The 19914-nt window shown below is 31.6% G+C and overlaps 2 protein-coding genes across 6 annotated transcripts; both read right to left on the reverse strand.

The window, feature by feature from the left end:
- Positions 1-1621: 1621 nt before the first annotated feature.
- On the reverse strand, positions 1622-7546 carry LOC148604375 (uncharacterized). Of its 3 annotated transcripts, none has more exons than XM_088551102.1 (4): positions 7410-7546; positions 4038-4127; positions 2473-2655; positions 1622-1818 (listed from the first exon to the last, which is right to left on the reverse strand). In XM_088551102.1, exons 2-4 carry the CDS (start codon positions 4067-4069, stop codon positions 1623-1625), a joined length of 411 nt encoding a protein of 136 aa, XP_088407228.1. In that variant the 5' UTR covers positions 4070-4127; positions 7410-7546; the 3' UTR covers position 1622. The 3 variants fall into 3 exon arrangements, with proteins under 3 accessions (XP_088407228.1, XP_088407227.1, XP_088407226.1); XM_088551101.1 differs by having other exon boundaries at positions 4038-4112; positions 7410-7522; XM_088551100.1 differs by lacking the exon at positions 7410-7546 and adding an exon at positions 5600-5661 and having other exon boundaries at positions 4038-4112.
- Positions 7410-19866, reverse strand: LOC148604376 (delta(14)-sterol reductase TM7SF2-like). 3 transcript variants are annotated; one of them, XR_015916226.1, is made up of 9 exons: positions 19664-19866; positions 18988-19088; positions 18130-18310; positions 17302-17502; positions 16291-16677; positions 15136-15216; positions 14796-14918; positions 10082-13712; positions 7410-7528 (listed from the first exon to the last, which is right to left on the reverse strand). XR_015916226.1 is itself a non-coding variant. In XM_088551094.1 (9 exons), the coding sequence occupies exons 2-8, from the start codon at positions 19075-19077 to the stop codon at positions 13552-13554; spliced, it is 1224 nt and encodes a 407-aa protein (XP_088407220.1). In that variant the 5' UTR covers positions 19078-19088; positions 19664-19866; the 3' UTR covers positions 7410-7528; positions 13519-13551. The 3 variants fall into 3 exon arrangements, 1 of the variants encoding a protein (XP_088407220.1); XR_015916225.1 differs by having other exon boundaries at positions 9979-13712; XM_088551094.1 differs by having other exon boundaries at positions 13519-13712.
- Positions 19867-19914: the final 48 nt, after the last annotated feature.

Consider the following 19914-nt stretch of genomic DNA (forward strand, 5'->3'; position numbering starts at 1 on the left):
ATTGAATCCAACTCTTCATATGCCGATGCGAAAGAAAGAATAAATTAAAAGGTACATTGAGAAATAAGACTATTATGCGGTTGCTTCAGACGAAATGATAAAATACATTCTAGTTCTCAAGAACTACTAAAACATACGGCCTTTTTTGTTTCTTTGTTTTTGTTTTTATTTCTTTCTTAAGTGGCCATAATTGTTTTTACATTCAGACAAGCGCTTGATATCTTTATAATTTCAAACATTACATGAAGAAGATTCATAAAATATGTAACATAAAATTACATAATTTGAAATTAAAACAGCTATATCTTTGCTACCAGATCAAATAAATTACCATTTAATTGATTAGATGTTAGATAAATCCAGATAAAAGTGTTATCCGTATGCCATTTTTACTTTAAGCATACATTTCTTTTCTAATTGTTCTTTTTTATTTAGAAATACAAGTTTGTTGTTTCCAGGCAAATCATATATTTCTATTTTTCCGATATTGCAAAAGGATAGTAGTAAACATTTTTTTCAGACGCAGTGTGATCTTTTTTCCTGTATTGTCCTTTATTATATTTAATGGAATGTAATCCATTTTAGCAAGTTTAGCAACAGGGACGTAGCCTCCAACACACGTCAACCTGATTGCCGATCTCATTGGATAAGGGGAGAACAGTAAAAATTTGTCTGTGAAACTTTAACTATTTTCATTTGGGGAGGTAGCTAAATGGTTTGAAATGAGTTATTTAAATTACCCAAGCACTTTCCACATTTCCAATAAGTAAAATATTTGAATTTGAAGTATACTGCTGTCCACTGTTGGTCTCAGTATCGTATTAATTTTCCCATAGACTTCTAGAGTGAAGTGCATATTTTTAGGATTTTTTAAAAAATATGTAAATTGATTCAATAAAACTTTCACTTATGTAGCATTTCTAAGGACATGTGAAAAAATAATTTCCCGCAAAGAAAATAGGGTGAGTCCACGAAGATCGGACAGAAAAGTAGTCTCGAACTATAAATAGCCATTTTCCCTACTTTCACTTTCGTTTTGCACTCACCAAACCAACCTTTTCAGTGGAACATTTTTATGATATTATGTTAGATTTTCTTTTAAAAAAGTTCTTCATCTTACAGCGTGATGTTTGCTCTATTTTATAAGTCATTGTTCATATCTTTTGACAAAATATTAGTTTGTAGAGAGGCAAAAAGAAAATGCACTATATTTTTATAGCATCCATGTTTTTACGTACACCTGCTCAGGGATATGCAATACGATACTGGTACCTGTTCCAGTCAGATAGTAAATCAATCAGTCGGGTTGGGGAGTTACTGCACTTTGCTCAAAATTAAAAATAAACGAAGTCAAAGTCGGGAATGTGAAAAAAGGTCTAGTATTTTAAAATTATTGGTTCTCTTTTATGTGCAGATTTCATAAGTATTTTTTTCAGTTGATTAAAACACCACTGTGCAACATTCTGTTTGTCGTTGTACAATTTTATCAGCAATGTATTTACTGTGTTATAATAACAGTTGAATATTTCAGCCAAATTACAAGCGTTTCACTGTTAGGTAAAAAAAATATGATAAGTTTGGTGTGTTAAAATTTTTAATACAAAAATCTATAGAAACAATGTTTATGTAGTGATTACTCTAGGTTTTATTAAGCATGACAATTTTGTACAATAACACGTTTGTGGAAGATCTAACGTTTTCATAATAAATTGATCACTACTGTGTGGACAGTACACCCAGAATGGGAACTTGATGAAAAATCCTGGTACACACAAATATACATGGAATGGAGGGTATGATTTCATACCACTACAGTGTCTGAAAAAAAAAATCCGTTTTATTATTAAGACAGTCAGTCACCTTGTTGTGAACCAGAATATTCATTTTATTCATACGATTGCAAATAAGTACTAATGCAAGGAAGTTAGATGTGATTCATGGTATTTAACGCAAGGCAAATGCGAAAAAAAATTGAATTTCAATTTCCAACCAGAATTGCAAATCATTTGCAATGAATTCAGTTTTTTTTTTTTATTATTATTTATCTATTATTTATTTATTTTGATTTATTTGTTGTCTGTTGAAAAAACTAAAATAACTTTTGCTTATCCTTAGTCTACACATAATTTGAAATGTATGTAAGTAGACCTCGTCCCGGACAAAAACAATTCTTGTTACGAACAGTGTAATAACCACTTACAGTTGGTGGTTCTGGGATTTTAGATTGATGTCTTTTAAACAGCGTGTAAATTTTGTTTTTATGTATGTTCAAAAACTGCAAAAAGGCATGGAACTGTTTCCTACCCAAACATCGGTTTGATATTACTGTTAAATGCGTGCTTGTGGTGTTCAGATAGTATTATGTTTGTAATAAAACAAACAGTTGTTTATTTTTTTCTGGTTTTAGTATGTGCAAAGCTGTTGTTTAACATTATGGCATATAAGTTAAGCATACATCACGCATGCCCTTACTTGTCACACTCAGCCCACGAAAGCTTCATTCCTCTCCATTGCCATAACACCCAACAATCCCCATGGTCCTTATCTTCCAGTACAGAACCTATTACTGAGTAATTTCTATGGATACGACATGCATCCTCCGTGTAAGGTATATCTTGATGGTCTTTATATGGCTGCTCCGGAAATACGGCCATACTACAAATATATATATATATATATATATATATACAACGTCTCAGAATGTGACGACTCTGTTCGCTACATTGCTCCATCGGATCAAACTGATACAGGGAAGATAACGTAAGCATAGAAGGGTAAGACAAATTACCAACGATGTTAGAACTGTCCAATTTGCGAAACAAGTTTTTGGTCGTTTACTCCGCGGAACTCGAATTCGTACAGCTGTGACATCTATGGCAACACCGCCTGCACTAAGTCCAGCGCCCTAGACCACTCGGCCAGCTAGGCTATATAAAAATATAACTTTCGCTGGCCGGGTCATTCCTCCTTGTAGGATTAATCTAGGGCAGGAACTTCGTACACGATGTATGGTAGTACGGGACAGTTCATTTTAGATGTTATTATGTAGGAGAGAGGATCAAATTAATGATGCATGTCACAACAAATCAATATTATACAAACGTCTCAGAATATGACGACTCTATTCATATATATAACCATTTTGTATAATTCGTTTTCCTTCCGTTTCCAAGTCTATAATATCTAAATAATAGCAATGAAAACTTAAAAGATACGAAACTGTCTATGCAAGGATCTCTAACTACTCACCATTCTGATCATATGTATACCTCTTCTCTTTTAGTGGGTTTGGCTCTGTCTATTCCCATGAGTATGTTTTGTTTGTTTGTGTTTTGACTTACATTAATAAGACAAACAATACCTCCTGATATGTGTTGTTTACAAAAGATTTTTCCACGCTTGAAACTTTTATATTTCAATATACGCATTTATAGAGAAGTAAGGCTGATATTTATTGTATTACCTAATTTGTTTCTTTATTTCAATAGTAATCTTTTTGTACTTTTATATTATCTTGCTTCCAATATTTGAAGTGAGATATTTTTACCATATAGGAAGCCTCGTTTATGAGTTACTGTGGACTTTGAAACAATAATGAGATAAGAACTCTGCGAAATTGTCTAGCTATATCACGAACAAACCTTTAAAATGGTGCAACAAATCAAAACTGTTTTTGATAGAGAGAATAAAATATTCTAGAAAACGTAATGATCTAACTCCTCGGAATTCCACCATCGTAATAGTGGTTATAAATTTTATTATTTTTTGTTGTTTTAAAATATGTTCTTAGATTCATACCTGCATAAGAATAAGTCTAGATAAATTTATGTAGTGGTATTTCTTTTTAAAATTCATGAACACTTTTTTGGTGTTTTCTATCTTACTTATTATGATTAAATGAGTGTAATCCCAAACCAATGTGTGTTTATATACTTTTAAACTATCTATTTTATGTATCACCGTTTGTTCATGCTTGCGGGCAAAATGTTTCCATAATTTGTGTAAATAATAACCTGACCATATTGTCATTGACTTACACTTTTCTCTCATGGGCTCTCATTCTAGCCATCGGTTTAACCAAGTGTCTTATCGTCTCGTTCAGATTGATTAATCTGGAAATCAAATGTCTATAATAGGAAAACAAGATTTTTGTGAGCTTTTCCGAACCATTAAATATTTTTTGTGCTCTATCGGATGATAAAGAATTCGTGTGTTTTAATTAATGGAGTGTTCATATCACAGCTCATACGTTATGCCAGAACTTGCCGAAACTACGCAGACTTTTTGTATAGCTAGAATTCTAACAAACAGGCTTTTGGAACAGGGTTATGTTGGTACAAGATTGAAGTCATCATTATAGGAGTTTTATGGTCGTCATCATGAACTCTCGTGGATCCTACGGTGTATCCATCTGCGCCATGAAAAATGATTTGTTTAACGTGTCATAGTTTTCCTTTCCATTTCGTCTACCCCGGACTTGACTTTTTTAATGAGCAAGTCGGCAGGTGTTACTAGAAAAGCAGAGGACACTTACCCTACCGGTGCACCTGGTCCATGCTCCCAGTTTTTAGTGGAGTCCGAGTTGTTCATTTGCTTTTGTTACTTTGTATGTATGATTTTAGTTACTTAATGTTTTTTGCTGGTTTTTGTCCCTGGATTGCATTCTTTTGATTACCGCTATAAGCTTGGTTCCCTTGATTATTTTTTAACATATGTTAAGGATCGGAATGAAAAACAGAACCCTGAAAAATAATTAAAAAAAAACGTATGTTTAGGACTAACAAATACATTCATAAAAAACAGGAAAATAAAAATTATATTGAAGTTACTTGTCTTCCAAATACATTTATGAAAAACAAGAAAATCAGAATCATATGGAAGTTAAATGTCTTTCATAGTCTTAATGTATAAAAGGTTATGGTTTTCATGTTTTTTTCGAATACATTTTTTCCATATGATTTTATAGGAAAAACATGTATTCCCATAGCCGCCCTAAACATATATTGCCATATGCTTCTATATATATGATGACATGTGTTGCAATTTGTGCTGTGTAAGTTACTACAGTTTAATCTATTACATTTCTGAAGACTAGATTTTACCTTTGGGAGAACGGATTATTTTGCAATATACTTGTTAAATAATATTGAAGGTTTCCAAAACAAAAATATTGGTTAGGGATATCGGCCCTATTAACTTTAACCAAGCTTAAATTGAGTCATTGACATACTGCTAAATGTGAATGTGTCATCACCATAAAACAAAACGGTGGCGAATTGTTGTCATATGATCAAGTCACGTGACAGATAAGACAATGAACAATATCGTATCTGACAGGTTCTGTAATAATAGAAAACTCACAAGTAAAAGACCTAGGTGTGACATACATATCATAAATTTCTAGTTGTATTGGAACAAAAAACTAATAGAGGATTATTTTTCTGTTATGAAACAGTCCTAATCACATAACATCTTGTTGATATGTCAATGTTGTCCACCAGAAATCTTCTTTGTGTGTGATGTTCTGACATAAAAGACGTTGATACATATTTAGATGTGTTTGTTTAGGATTCACAGGTGCTAAAGTAATTTTACTCACACCAGATAAGCCTAATGGTTTTTGTTGAATACGCACAACTATATCATATATCTTCGATGTTTTCTACATTAAATACAATATGACAATTATTGACTTAATAAGTCATAAAATACAACGTATGTCAACGAAAAACACGTTCTGTCACATTCGTTTACGTCTATGAAGAATATCATAAGATGATAGTACGTCTTTCTAGCGAAGAAAGATTGTGACGTATAACAAGATTGTTAATATTTTAATGTTTCTTCAAACTAAGCATTAAAGAGAACCATGGTTCTAGCGGAAATCAAAAGAAAGCAACCCAGGGACAAAGACGAAACATGGAAAACAAACATACACAGCAAAAAACATTAAGTAACTAAAATAAAACATACAAAGTAACAAAAGCAAATGAGCAACTCGGACTCCAATAAAATCTGGGAGCATGGACCAGGTGCACCGGTAAGGTAAGCGTCTTCTGCTTTTCTAGAAACACCATCCGAGTTGCTCAGGGTAGACGAACAAATGAACATGATGAACAAATCAGTGTTCATGGTGCAAATTTATACATCGTAATGATCCACGAGTTCATGATGGCGACCATAAAACTTCTGTAGGGATGATTTCAATCTTGTAGCAACATAGCCCTGTTTTAGAACATACAGATGAATTAGTTATTTTTGTACACATATGAGAATGTATTTTCACAATTGCAACTAAATTGTTTAAAATGAATTGATTAAAAAGTGATTTTATTTCGTTTTATCATGGATAACATACCTTAATTATAATGGTTTGTTTTGTTTGTTTCTTTGATTTGCTAGTGTATCTGTTCTTTTGTTTTATTGGTTTGTTTTTTAAGTGTTAAATCATTTCTTTCTTATTCTTTTAAAAATCTACTATATTGCTACTTTGTGAGTTATGGAGAAGTTAATGTTGATTTGTCACAGGAACTGTCATAGATACACGTGTACGTAGCTAGCATGATAGGCATAAAACTAGTTCTATATTTTATTGAATGTCTAGCTATTAAGATTCGAACATGATAAGTGAACAATGATAGGTCTCTCCATGGATAAGCATGCGTGTATATAAATTATGTAACATCGTTATGGATACATTCCAAACCCCACATAAAACAATCAGTAATTGGACTTCCTAATGATAAGATATATCACCGATACCTAACTTCTTGCCATATTTGAGCAAAATCAAATTGGATTTGACTCATTACAAGACTGACAGGCTACAAACTAGTATGTTTATTCATGATCAATAACGCCCATTCAAAATACTTGATAAATTTACAATTATTATGCGTGCATACTCAGACTATCATTCATAATTAAGTAAATGAACTGAGGTATTCCAGTTTAGTTGCTCATTGCATCTTAAATATTCCATCCCCTAATACGATTCAATCGATCCTTGTTATAAAGTTGAAAAAAGGAAATGTACATGCAGAACCATAAAAGTCAACGGCAATAGAAATTAATGTTAATAATAGGTAGGTCTAATTCCTAACACAAGTTTGAAACCTATAGCAATTATATCGAGCAACAAAGCTGCCATTTACTTTCAAGGCGTTCGGACGTGTTCCTTATATTCCTTATATCATGTCTTTATAACATAATATAATTTGAATTTATGAAGTGGTGTCCTTGGGTGTAGTAACACCCCCCCCCCCATTAAACCTCTTATTAGAAACCAAATACAGCTTTGACATTTGTGTAACTGCGAAAAGTAAGGTGATGGGGTGCTGGTAAGATAGAAGGCATATTTAAGGAAGGCAAGTTCGTCGAGGTTATCGTTAATTCCCAGTATATCATACCTTGGATAGCCTTTGGCATGTTTGAATTTAATTCCTTGTAAAGGTGATGCGAACTCAGGTAAGTAACAGCTGGCCTCTGGTCGGATGTAGCTGGACGTTAATCGACAGTTAAATAGGATCTAAAACACACCCAAGGCAAAAATTGTCAATATTTCTGGAGCTAGATAAAAAAAGTACGGTTTGAATGCTTTGACCTACTTATGTATAATGTTTGTTTCTACTTACATAGCATATGAAAAGAATAGATTTACTTCTAAATGTATTAAATCTAAAAACACGACAAAACATTCATATTCAACATTCTCATCACCTGATGATAACTTCATTAACGTTCGGTGGGAAATAATGAATAATAAAAAAACTAATCAAATGTCAATAATAATGGATAAAATCAATGTCAATAAAATGAAGCCACGAAAAACAAATATCTTGTACAACTATATTTAACCCCTTAAGAACTCAAACAATCAAACAATCGGCTCTTTAGCTGTAAAACCATACTAACACGGTACAGATTTGATGAGAAAAAAAAGAAAATATAAGATACATGATAATTATGTTAAATTGACCTTCATAACAATATATTAAAAGGCTGTCCATCAAAAATCAAGTAGATCCTATTATATTGTTGACACAAAAAAAATGATTCCGAAGTTTCGTAACAAAGAAACCAAATTTTGTACAAAATTAAAGAGTTATTTCCCTTTTGCAATGAATTTTAATGCTTTCTATGCATTTTTTTCTGTTTAACCTTTGCATTTAATAAAAAAACAACTTGTAACTTTGAGAAAGGATGCATTTGTAATATGAAATGGATGTTTATTATTAAAAAAAAATTGTCGTGTGCAACCCACTGCCTGGTTTTTGCATGGACACCCTCTTAAAAGTATAATTTTGTAAATATAAAGCAGGTTCATAAAATTAATTTTGAAAAACAGATTTAACATATTTAGTTTTCTCGTTGTTCACTGAAGACCCATGGTAGGCCTTAAGCGGACATGCTTTATTCCGTTGGGGTTGTTGTCTCTTTGACAAACTCACTATATACAGTCTCCTTATATTCTTCCTAACATGATATATACCACATTGCATATGATATTTTTGTCTGAATTAAGTCCGACGTTTAACGCTTTCAAGGAAACTTGGCATTTGGAAAATCAGTTTTGTTGAAACTGGTCTACATGTATACATGTGTTACAGACAAATGTTAGAACAAATTTCCCTGAGAAACCTTGATAAGTTCTTGTATTTAATTTGTTTTAATTATCAAGCATGTCCTTACGAAATTTTCTTTTATGTCTAACTCCTTTTAAAATTAAGAAGGTAGACCTAGGGTAAGGGACATAACTCTTTCAAATCATTGGAACGTTTGAATTCAGCATTTTACATCAATCTCATGCAAGCATCAAAGTAACTCAGACTTCAATTAAATGCTTGATAGGCTCTGGTGAAATTGAATATGATGCAAACATATCACTGATTTCAAGAGTTATGTCCCCTACCCTAGGTCTACCGCCTTAAAGTTTCTGAATTTTTCGCCATTATTTGAACGTTGTCGTAGATGATAAAACTATATCAAATTAATAAAATAACCCATTTTTGTCCAATAATATTTTATAACCTTTGAATATATTATGAAACTATTTCAATTCGCATATGCATTTTACAGAATATCCTGTTTTCAATTATTGTCAAAGAAAAATCATTTCAGTATGAAATGAAAATAAAATTCATGATTAAAGTAATTCGAGTTTGAAAACGGGAACAAAAAATGTACCATTAGTCAGGTTTCCATATTATCGATTTCAATAATAAATAATTAACCTACCTAATTGAAATATTACATGATTTTTTCGATATTTTTATGAATATATTCAAATTGAGATGTTATCAAAAAGCAGTTAGATGGTTAGAATTGGAAATGATATTTCTCATAATGAAAAAAAAATCTTTTTTTATTGAAATATTACATTTTTGTCGATATTTTTATAAATAGAATTAAATTGGGATGTTGTTTAAAGGCAGCTAGATAACTAGACTAAAAATGACATATATCATAATGAGATCTATCTTCTAACATGTTCATGTGTATATCACTATTGATTGTCTTGGAAATTTAAAATAGGAGTCTGAAATAATTTCTGATATTTGATATGTAACAATGATTTTGTAAGATATTTTATTTATTTACCACTATTTATTATTTCCGTAACATACATAATATGTCATGATGTTGTTCTTGGTCAAAACCAGAGAAAATGGTTTTATGTTTGTGTTTATCATCCCAAAGCTGGTACTTCTAACAGCCTTACAATTGTTCAATTGTTTTTTCAACATAACTTCATTTAAAGTTTGAAATATATACTCTTTGTGTTTAAAATTAAAGAAAAGAATATGATTTCAAAAATCGCCTAATATCAAGGGTGAATATTAACAAGAAAAACATTTTTGACGATTAAAAAAAATGTTTTTAGGTACACTTGACCGGTGAGCACTACAGTGTGTTCGAATAAAGATAACATGGTTAATATTTATTCATCAGAGATTTGTACAATCTAAATGTACTTACAAATGAAATTGTAAAACAGTTTAAATAGAAAGTCTGCATCCTGCTAGCCGTTTTTATAATTCCTTTTATGCGAATTGTCATAACAAAGTGTAATTATATTCACCATTTTAAAACATAGCTTTGACAAACTGTGACTATTGTGACGTCATCAATTTGTAACAAGTAAGACTAACATCTGTGTATCAATGAATGGCGGTCACCTCATTATGTTTGACATTATTTCAATAAATATCAAGATCATAATCCATTCTGACTTTCTGTACCTGTCAATATTTTACTACATTTAGAGAATATTATGACAAATGACGAATTTATTTTTATTATTAATGTATTGACTGTGACTACTTCATAAGCCAAGCTTTGTAACAATTGTCATTTTGTTAAAGTGTACGCCTTAAGATTCAGAACCATATAAAATACATTTGTGTTTATATCAAATGTAAGCATCTGCAGTTTTAGGAAAGCAGGATATCAACAGCTCAAGTTTTTCATCTTTTCTAGTATTCTATAAAAAATGTATTCCGTCTGTTGTACTATTTGAAAAAAATGCCTGCTATTTATATACAACATCCCTATTTAAATCTTTTTGGATATATGACTTTCGCTCTTTACTCAAACAGCAACAATCAATAAGTTTCCACAGGGGATAAATGTTTGATTGTTATGAAATAAATGAATAAATTCCAAATATTGGTTAAAAATACCATTGCAGAGCATAAAGAGGGTCTTTAAAATACCTTTATGCCCATTATCAAGTACTCATTAAGAAAACCAACATTTTGTTGCAAATTATAAACAGTGTTCTAAATTATGATAAGATATTACGTTAACTTTATAAAGAATGAATGTATTTCCATTTTTGGTCTATGATAGAATGGCCTTAATGGTGTTGTGTACATGAAATATCTCGCGAAACGTTTTATTTTTCATGTGTGCACCACATGAATTGAGATTTTCTCAAATTGACCGTCACACTCACGTCAATTGGATGATAAACTAATTAAAGTCAACCAATCAGATGAGACGTTACATCCAAAACTGAATTGTGTTTAAATACATATTTTATATGTAATACCTATCGTGGACAAAGCTTCAATTTTTCAGTCACGGTTATGGTTGTTATGTGTTCTATCCATACTTTGACTCTTATAAACGGTTTTACTTATATTTCATTTATAAAAATGAATTTAAATGCATTTTATGCATAGCACAATAAGATTTAATCTATTCACATATTTTGAAAGGGAAGGAAGCAACATGATCTGTAATACCAGTCCAATGTCATGGAATAAACATAATCTGTTTTTTGCATTATAGAAAAATCGCAGGAAAATTTTCCCGCACTTTTCCCTATATGAGCAGTAAAAATATCAAGTAACAGATGTTTCAGGAAAAAATTATATAGCTTTTCAGATGTTTTAAATATATCTGATGCAAAAAGACCAAATTGAGAAAAAATGATGTGCCGCCCTATCTCTGAATGGTACTTAAACGCAATAAAACCTGATTTATTGCATTCTTCTGATTACCGCTATAACCTTGGTTCCCTTGATTACTCTTTCTTCCTTTAATAAATTAACTTGTGATCATACAACTGAGACATGTCGGCTATAAATCTAGGATTTACAGGCACAGTTCCATAAAACTATTCTATACTTTGTCTTATGTTTAAATATGTTATTCCTATTTAATTTCTATATTCTTGTTTTAGTTGCTTTATGCTCTTTGTCGTGTTTGTCTATGTTCCATGTCTGGTCTTTGTTCCTGGATTACATTCTTTTGATTTCCGCTAGAATCTTGGTTCCCTTACTCTTCCTGGTTATCACTGCATTTTAGTTACATTTAAATAAGAAGCCCGGAGTAATCTCTCTTTGTAGGTGTGTGATATCATTTTGTAAATAAATTTCAGTTTTGTTTGATTTATTTAAAATTGCATTTCAGATTATACTCATTTTTTGTATCGAAGTTTGATTTATTAATTGACTAAATGCAGTACTAGGTTATTTAACATGTGTATTGCATGCACTGTCCGTGTCAATTTTGCTTATTCATACTATTCATTTGCATTTATTTTGGTTAGCCTAAGATGTTCTCCCTTATAAATCAATATTTAAACATGCTCCCGTTTCGGTTATTTTTACATGTAAAGAATTCTATATTTTATAGTTTAATATAAAAACAGTTGTATTGTTGGTAACTGATCATATTGATATATTAGATCATATTTTATTTATTTGCTATTAGATTACCATTTCGTTTTTTTACCTGTACATAATTTCCAATTTTCTGTTCTCATTTCAATTATAATTTTCGGTCAAACGTTTTTTTTTAAACTAAGTTAAAATCATTAGTCTTGGTGGTTTATCCAGGTGTTGAAAGGAAAGTTGACAATTCTGAATGAAAAGTCATCACGTTTGATGTAAACTTTGGACAATAGTTGCCCTTTACCATCGATCTCTAAGTGTAGGTCAAGATATGAGGCTGAGTTCAAAGTGTCGGAAGTATCCTTTTTCTCAAGTCATTTGGGGTAGATGCGATGTATCAAATCCCCGAAACTAGGATTGTTTACGATAATACATCATCTATATAGCGAAAACTGAGATTAAAGGATCTAGCTAAACAATGTTTTTTTTTCTTTGGAATCAGATAAAGTCTAATAAGAGTGAAGGAATAGGTCAGCAAGTAGAGGAGCCGAAAGATAATTTGGAATTATTTGTGAAAGTAATTTGTGGCACTTTATTCTGTTTCTTAGTTATGTTGTTATACATAAATATTTCATATGTAGTAACGTTAAAACACAGTTACGTGTATTTGTCATACTAACTTGCAATTATGACAGTAATGCTTATAATTGTCAATTGCTATTTAAAGACTTCACATCTTATTAAGTAGAGTAAATTCATGGCAACGTATATCGTTATTCTAGATCTAGATCTGGTATCTAGATAAATTATTCTACCAACCAGTGTTAGTACATACATCCCTTAAATACCCGATGATATGAATGATCGGACAAACGTTTTATTTCCGCTTTCAACATTAAAACTCTGATCGCCCACCATTTTCAGCTATAAAACTAAATCAATTGTTAGGTAGTCGGAAAGTGTACTGGTTTTGCTCTTGCAAAAATACATTGTTGCTATATTTGTCCATGTTTTCGATTGTCTTATGTAACTTCGATGTAAAAGTGTCCAATAAAAAATTGAATTTTGTAATTGAAGTTTGTTTTTGTCCACCAGTAAAAATTTGAATTTCGACATTGAGTAAACACCCAAAAGACTAATTGGATTGAAATGACACGGAGAAGTTTTACAGCTTTCTTGAAAATATATTTAAAAGTTATATGATGCAAATAATATACATTAATCGTAAGATTGTCTTATGTTATAAATATAGCAATATAGCCGACAACAGGTTGAGTATTCTGTTATCTATACAATACTGCAAAGTGAAATAAAATGAAACAAAAATATACTCTTAAATATCGGTTGGAACGTATCATATCATTTGCATCTTTTTTCAGTAAACATGTATTAGTACATAGCTGATTCTCTGTCTGTGTCGGTGTAATGTTCAGTAAACACCAGGTATAAGTCTGTATCTGACTCTATGACAATATGTATTCCAGTCATTTCCATACTTCTTCTTACACTCCTTGGAATCTTCTTTCTCTCGATCCATCAACATCAAAGTTATCATCAATGGGTTAAAATAGGCAAACGGAAAACTATAACCTTGAACAAAATTACACAATCAAACTGCAACTAATTGCAACAGCGAATATTTCGTGAAATGATGTGATATCACAATCATCCAGCCGTCCAAGATACTAATTAGAATCCAAATGACCAATTTTCATCAAATTGAAAAATGTGGTTCGATCACAACCGAGACACCATGATGTCCGGTTGTAGAAAATAGCAGAGATCGTATAAAGTCGAAAGGGGGAGTTACCCTACCGGTGCACCTGATCTATGCTTCCAGTTTTAGTGGAGTCCGAGTTGCTCATTTGCTTTTGTTACTTTGCATGTATGATTTTAGTTACTTTATGTTCTTTGTAGTGAATGTCTGTTTTCCATGTCTGGTCTTTGTCCCTGGGTTACATTCTTTTGATTACCGCTATAACCTTGGTTCCCTTGATTACTCCTTCCATGTCTGGTCTTTGTCCCTGGGTTACATTCTTTTGATTGCCGCTGTAACTTTGGTTCCCTTGATTACTCCTTCCATGTCTGGTCTTTGTCCCTGGGTTACATTCTTTTGATTGCCGCTATAACCTTGGTTCCCTTAATTACTCCTTCCATGTCTGGTCTTTGTCCCTGGGTTACATTCTTTTGATTACCGCTGTAACCTTGGTTTCCTTGATTACTCTTTCAAATATTTGACTTCTAGTCAGTTTTACGGCCTTTTGTCGTCATCTTCCATTGACGTTTGCTAAATTCTATTCAACCATTTAGTAGGTCTAATATTTCTTTAGGGTTGGCTTTCATAGGGTGTACGCAAGTACCGTTGTATTATGAGAATTAATTTTTCATTTTACCAGTGAAAATCTTTCAGCAATTTATCCCATTATTAACAAGTTTAAATTATTGTTCCAAATTTTACACGACCAAAATCTCAAACACTGGTACATAGTTGAACTTAATAGTTATGCGAGTTATAGTTGACCATACTTGTGACTTCTTCATGACAGGACGATTTTGTATTTTGTCATTAATTTCCTTGTCTTTTTTATTTGTTTGTTTGCATCCTTTTTGTTCAGAGTTATGTGACTTTTAACACTGAAATAGATGTAATGTCAATATTGTTAATATACTAACCAGCCGGCATTGACATTGCGGCATTCAGAATGATATCACCAAAGTAGTTTGGATGACGACATATTCCCCACCAACCGGAAGCTAACAAGTTAGTCCCTCTAGCGGTTGCAACAATTTCATAATCTGTAAAATAATGTTTTAATAAAAATGATTTGATTTAGGCAAGATGTATATTTATATGTAGCAGAACGGCTTATTCTCATAGATAGAACTAGCATTCTTTATCAGCTGTACTATATGTGAATTTATCAAGATCAGTTTGGTTGATATAGCGCCGGTTTACTGTGTTATGGGTCCAAATGTACATTTTACCTTTAAAAATTACTATGTCCAAACAAACCTTCAAATTCGGATGCCTTTGGGTTCTGCCTGTATCTGTATTTCTCATTATTACTCAGTCGGTACATACTATAACCAAACACTACAAAGATATATGTGGTATTGTATGTGAACGGCACTGCATAAGGCATTTCGTCATATCTAACACATGCATTAGGCGTTTTGAATACAACATTCTGAGTCGGAAAGCTGTATAGGAAATGTATACAGAATTTAATTTTAATACATACATGCAAGTACATTAAAAATATTCCCCAGTAAACACAGGAAAATGTGAAATGAAATATTCGATTTACTGTTTTTGCATGAGATTTTGATTATGCACACGACAATTAATTCAAAAATAGACAATATATAACATTAGAATAGCATGCGAAGAAATAAGAACCACATTTAGTTGCTAAATGAATATCACATGAATAATGAATAATTTATCTGCTATTGAAGAGTTAAGTACTAAGTTAGTTATCATTTATTGGATCCTTTCTTTGTATGTATTATTTTAGTTACTTTATGTTCTTTGTTGTGTTTGTCTTTTTTCCATGTCTGGTCTTTATCCTTGGATTCCATTTCTTTGATTTCCACTAGAATCTTGTTTCCCTTGATTACTCCTATAATGAAATCAGTAACTCTTTCGTTTTGACTTTTAATCAAGTATTTTTCAGCTTTACATATTTTCACCTTTCAGTTATGAGTCACTTTTCATTAAGCGTTGCGTGACAGTATTCTATGTGCAATTTGAGTGTTTTATGGATTCTTTTTATGGATGATATATAATACTTTCGATTAATAAAGTGCGAATTCAATTCTGCTGTTTTGAAAGTAAACGTTTACCTTTTTATTTTGTTTTGTAATATCGTTTGTTCTTTTCTTTTTTAAAGAAACTATTTATAGCTTGCAGTTCATGTCAGCCTTACTAACATGTGTCAGGATAACTGAAATTTGACCATTATTAACTATTGCGTTTTTTTTTTATAAATACATTATGCATAGGAATTTGAGGCTGTTTACAACATCATTTTCTATGAATTCAATTGTACATTCCATGCATTACCTACTAATTATGTTTTTTGTTATCGCAATCTTCTCCTCTTATTTATTCTCAATTTTAATTTTGATTCAAAATTTTGTCAGCACAAATTAAAATTATACTTACAGAAAATTACAGCTATTAGAAGCAGGCAGTACCACGAAAGCTGAATGTTGTTTGTAGCTATCACATTCACTGCAAGACTGTAATATATCGGAATAGAACCACCCATCATAAAAATTAATGCGCCACAACCATCATTTGACATCTCTTTAAGACCAATAATGGTCCACTCGTACCATGAGCCGTCTACTATATATAATAACTGCATACCAACAGCTAATAGTAGACTGTAGTTTGGCGTGTTGTGAACTTCATAAAATTTAGCAACAATTCCAAACTGGTATAAGACTAAAGTCATCATCATAGAGCGAAAAGATACCATTTTTAAGTCTAGAAATCCAATACGAGGCATGATCGTTTTGCCTAAAAGCCAGTCTTGAAATATATTTTCTACAAATCAAAGTGAAAATTATAGAATTAAGTCAGTTTCGAGTTCGAAAAATATTTAACCCTATCAGATATTAACGTGCAATCAACAGGCTATACTTATGCATTGACAATAAGTACAACCATGATTGAGATGAGAATTAAACTTATCACTACAATAGTGTATACATAATAGTGCCATGGGTCTCGTGCTGATTGTTTTTCTGTGTGCTTTTTTTTCTTCTTGTCTTACTTGTCAATTGTTTCTTATCTGCCATGTACTTGGTCGAAGTTTGTACCTGGATCTCTGCTCATTCGACACAAAGTCATTATTCCGTCTCCCGGTTGTTTGTGGATAATCATATTTCAAGTGCTTTAGTGTTTTGTGTAATTTCTTTATTCTTAATTTTTATATGAAATTATATTTATTCTGTTCCGTGAATTGTGTATGAAGGTCATCACTGTTTTTTAGAGTTCACGTTTAGGATATGTACATGGGTTTTGGTATAACTGTCATATTATTGACGCTTCTGTTTTCAGAACACGATATTGAAATTTAGACCAATGTATTTCGCTGATCATCTTCCTACATTTTCTTATTTCACATACAATAACAAAAATATTGATCCTGATTCTATTTATACATACCATTATTTGCATTTGGATTGATATCATGACTCGGAACTTCCTGGAGTTTTGTTAGCAACATTACTATAAGACTAAGAAGAAACTGAATAAAAAACACTACTGACGTCAGTTCCCACGTTTTATCAGCGATGACGTAGACTTTAAATCCACACAGGTAAGCCACAAAGAACCCAGTAATGTTCACAGCCAACACAAAGAAACCTTAATATATAATACTTACTCTTATAATGTGGAAATTATGGATAGAAAACAAATATGAAATTTGACCGGCATGAAAATCGTTGGATAAAGAACCAATACTGGTTCACATGCTATATGCTCCTAGTTTTTAGTAAATGTACTTGTTGTTTTGTTTATTTAATGTTCTTTGGTGTGTGACTGGTCATGGTCGTACGCACGCGGCCGTTTGTGTGTGTGAGTGTGTGTGTTAGTATCTAGTCTTTATTCTTACATGATATTTTTTAATTACTGTTCGAATCCTAATTTCCTTGATTTGTTCCAAAAACAATATTTAATTGGAAGCCAGCTGGGTGTTAAATAAACAATTGTCCGCTCTTCTTCGTACATATCTGTTATTTCTTCAAACCCGGACCTATGTATTATGTTGCTTTTTGTGTCATTTAGTGATATGTTTCATGTGATGAATAACGTTAAGAACTTTATCAATACGATAACTACCGTGTCATTTTATTTATTTTTTTATATTTATGTGTCTTTAAATTGAAATTCAAAATATTTTGATCCCGAATTCACTATTAATTTCAGTAAGCATGAAATCTTGTATTTTCTTGCACTAAAATACTGTTCATTGCGATACGTTTTACTCACCATTTAATCTATAACTATAGCGATGCCCATGTCTTCCTGGACTACCTTGGACTACATACCCTCCAAATGGTAGGAGGTAGAGTACACACTGAATGCCTAACCACGTGATATACATGATGAACACGGTCAGATCAAGCTTAGGTAACCAGATACTTGGCAAAGTCCATAGAGACCAGTTTTTCTAAGGTAGACATTTATAATATATATACCATGAACTCTGGAGTCTGCCTCTTGCAGAGTAATTAAATTGTCCTTTTGTGTTAAAATAATGCCGCTCATTTGTACACACGTTCATCAAAATGCATGTACTTTCTTTTCAATATCAGTTTAACGGTATTCATCGTAACGCATTTCAGGAATAATTACTATGAAATGGTTGTGTTGGAACTTAAACACATTTTCTATGTAACTTTTAAAAGCATTTTTTAAAAACAAAATAACTCTAGCAGTACAACACATTTGTGATCACTTACATCTACAATTCAAAAGTTTATATTGTCTCCAAGCTTTCTTTTTTTATGTATTGGAAAAAGAGCTCCGTTGTTATGAGACTAAATAATCCATTCTGTTAAAGTCTTTCTATACTGCATAAGAATTTTACATTCTGTCGTTAGAGTGTGCATGACCCCGCCCCCTTTAATTTAAATGATGAAAGATTCACCTTTAGTTGCATTATTTTTACTGTTCAAAATCGGTGGAATTATTAGTAAACTTACTTACATACAAGGGCAAATCTATGTTTTTACAAATAGTTCTGGCAATATTTAAGTTTCGTCCTTTCATGTCATATGGAATGATATGTATCCCATCATGAGGTCGGACTTTTCACTTATTTTTAAATCTAAATCTTGAACTTACTGACACCGTTTTAGCACTTATGTAGAACGAGGATATAAGAGAAAAAAACAGCATGGAAACAAGAGTGAATACTCCCGGCTGGTCTGCCATCTTCTATTGATCTACAATTTGACGCTTTCATTCAATGTTTAATTTAACCACATTTAAAAAAAAACAAAAAACAAAAAAAAAACAAAAAAAAAAAAAACAAATATATTAGTAGATACAACGAGAAATTTGTTAAGAAGTTCTTACGTACCTTGAACAAATGATGCATTTAAAATGCTCAAATTTCTTACATATATGTGTCCTTACTTTTTATACCAATAGTGAACTATCATATTGTTGCATAATTTTAAGAACAATAAATTACAAATCTCTATTCGAACTATCAACTCTCAATTCAAAATATTAAAAATTTTTTCGGGTACAGAGATAGATGATATATCTTGTTATCATAGGTTCAGAGTTCAGATTTAAAAAGTTTCATCACATGGACATAACAACAAACCACGACAAACTTAATATCCGGTTTACAACTAATGTCCAAAGAAATATATTACTCCTCTGAAACATATAACGTTAGCATGTATAGTTGTTGCTGTTATGCTTAATTTAAAACAAATGTAATCAAAGCCTGTCAGTTATTTGAGATGTCAGACAAAACGTACTCTACCCAAAACACTTAACTTCTTACCTTTTTTCGTTAAAAACAAACTATAAATAGGTCAAAACGCTTCACACTTGGGGGACATCTCAAAATTGTTTAAATATTTGACAAGTGCCTACAATTGGAGGCAAATTTCAAATAAATTCAAAATTTATAAATATGTGAATTTGTTGGACAGCATTTACACACAAGTGTTTGTTAAAAATATATTTAGTCATAATCATGATTACATTTATATAAATCCAGTATGTTTTTAGGTAGTTATACTATAGAACAAA

Source organism: Perna viridis, chromosome 10, assembly GCF_037379345.1.
Source record: "Perna viridis isolate PV_CMFRI_1.1 ecotype Kerala chromosome 10, ASM3737934v1, whole genome shotgun sequence".
Lineage (NCBI taxonomy): Eukaryota > Metazoa > Mollusca > Bivalvia > Mytilida > Mytilidae > Perna > Perna viridis.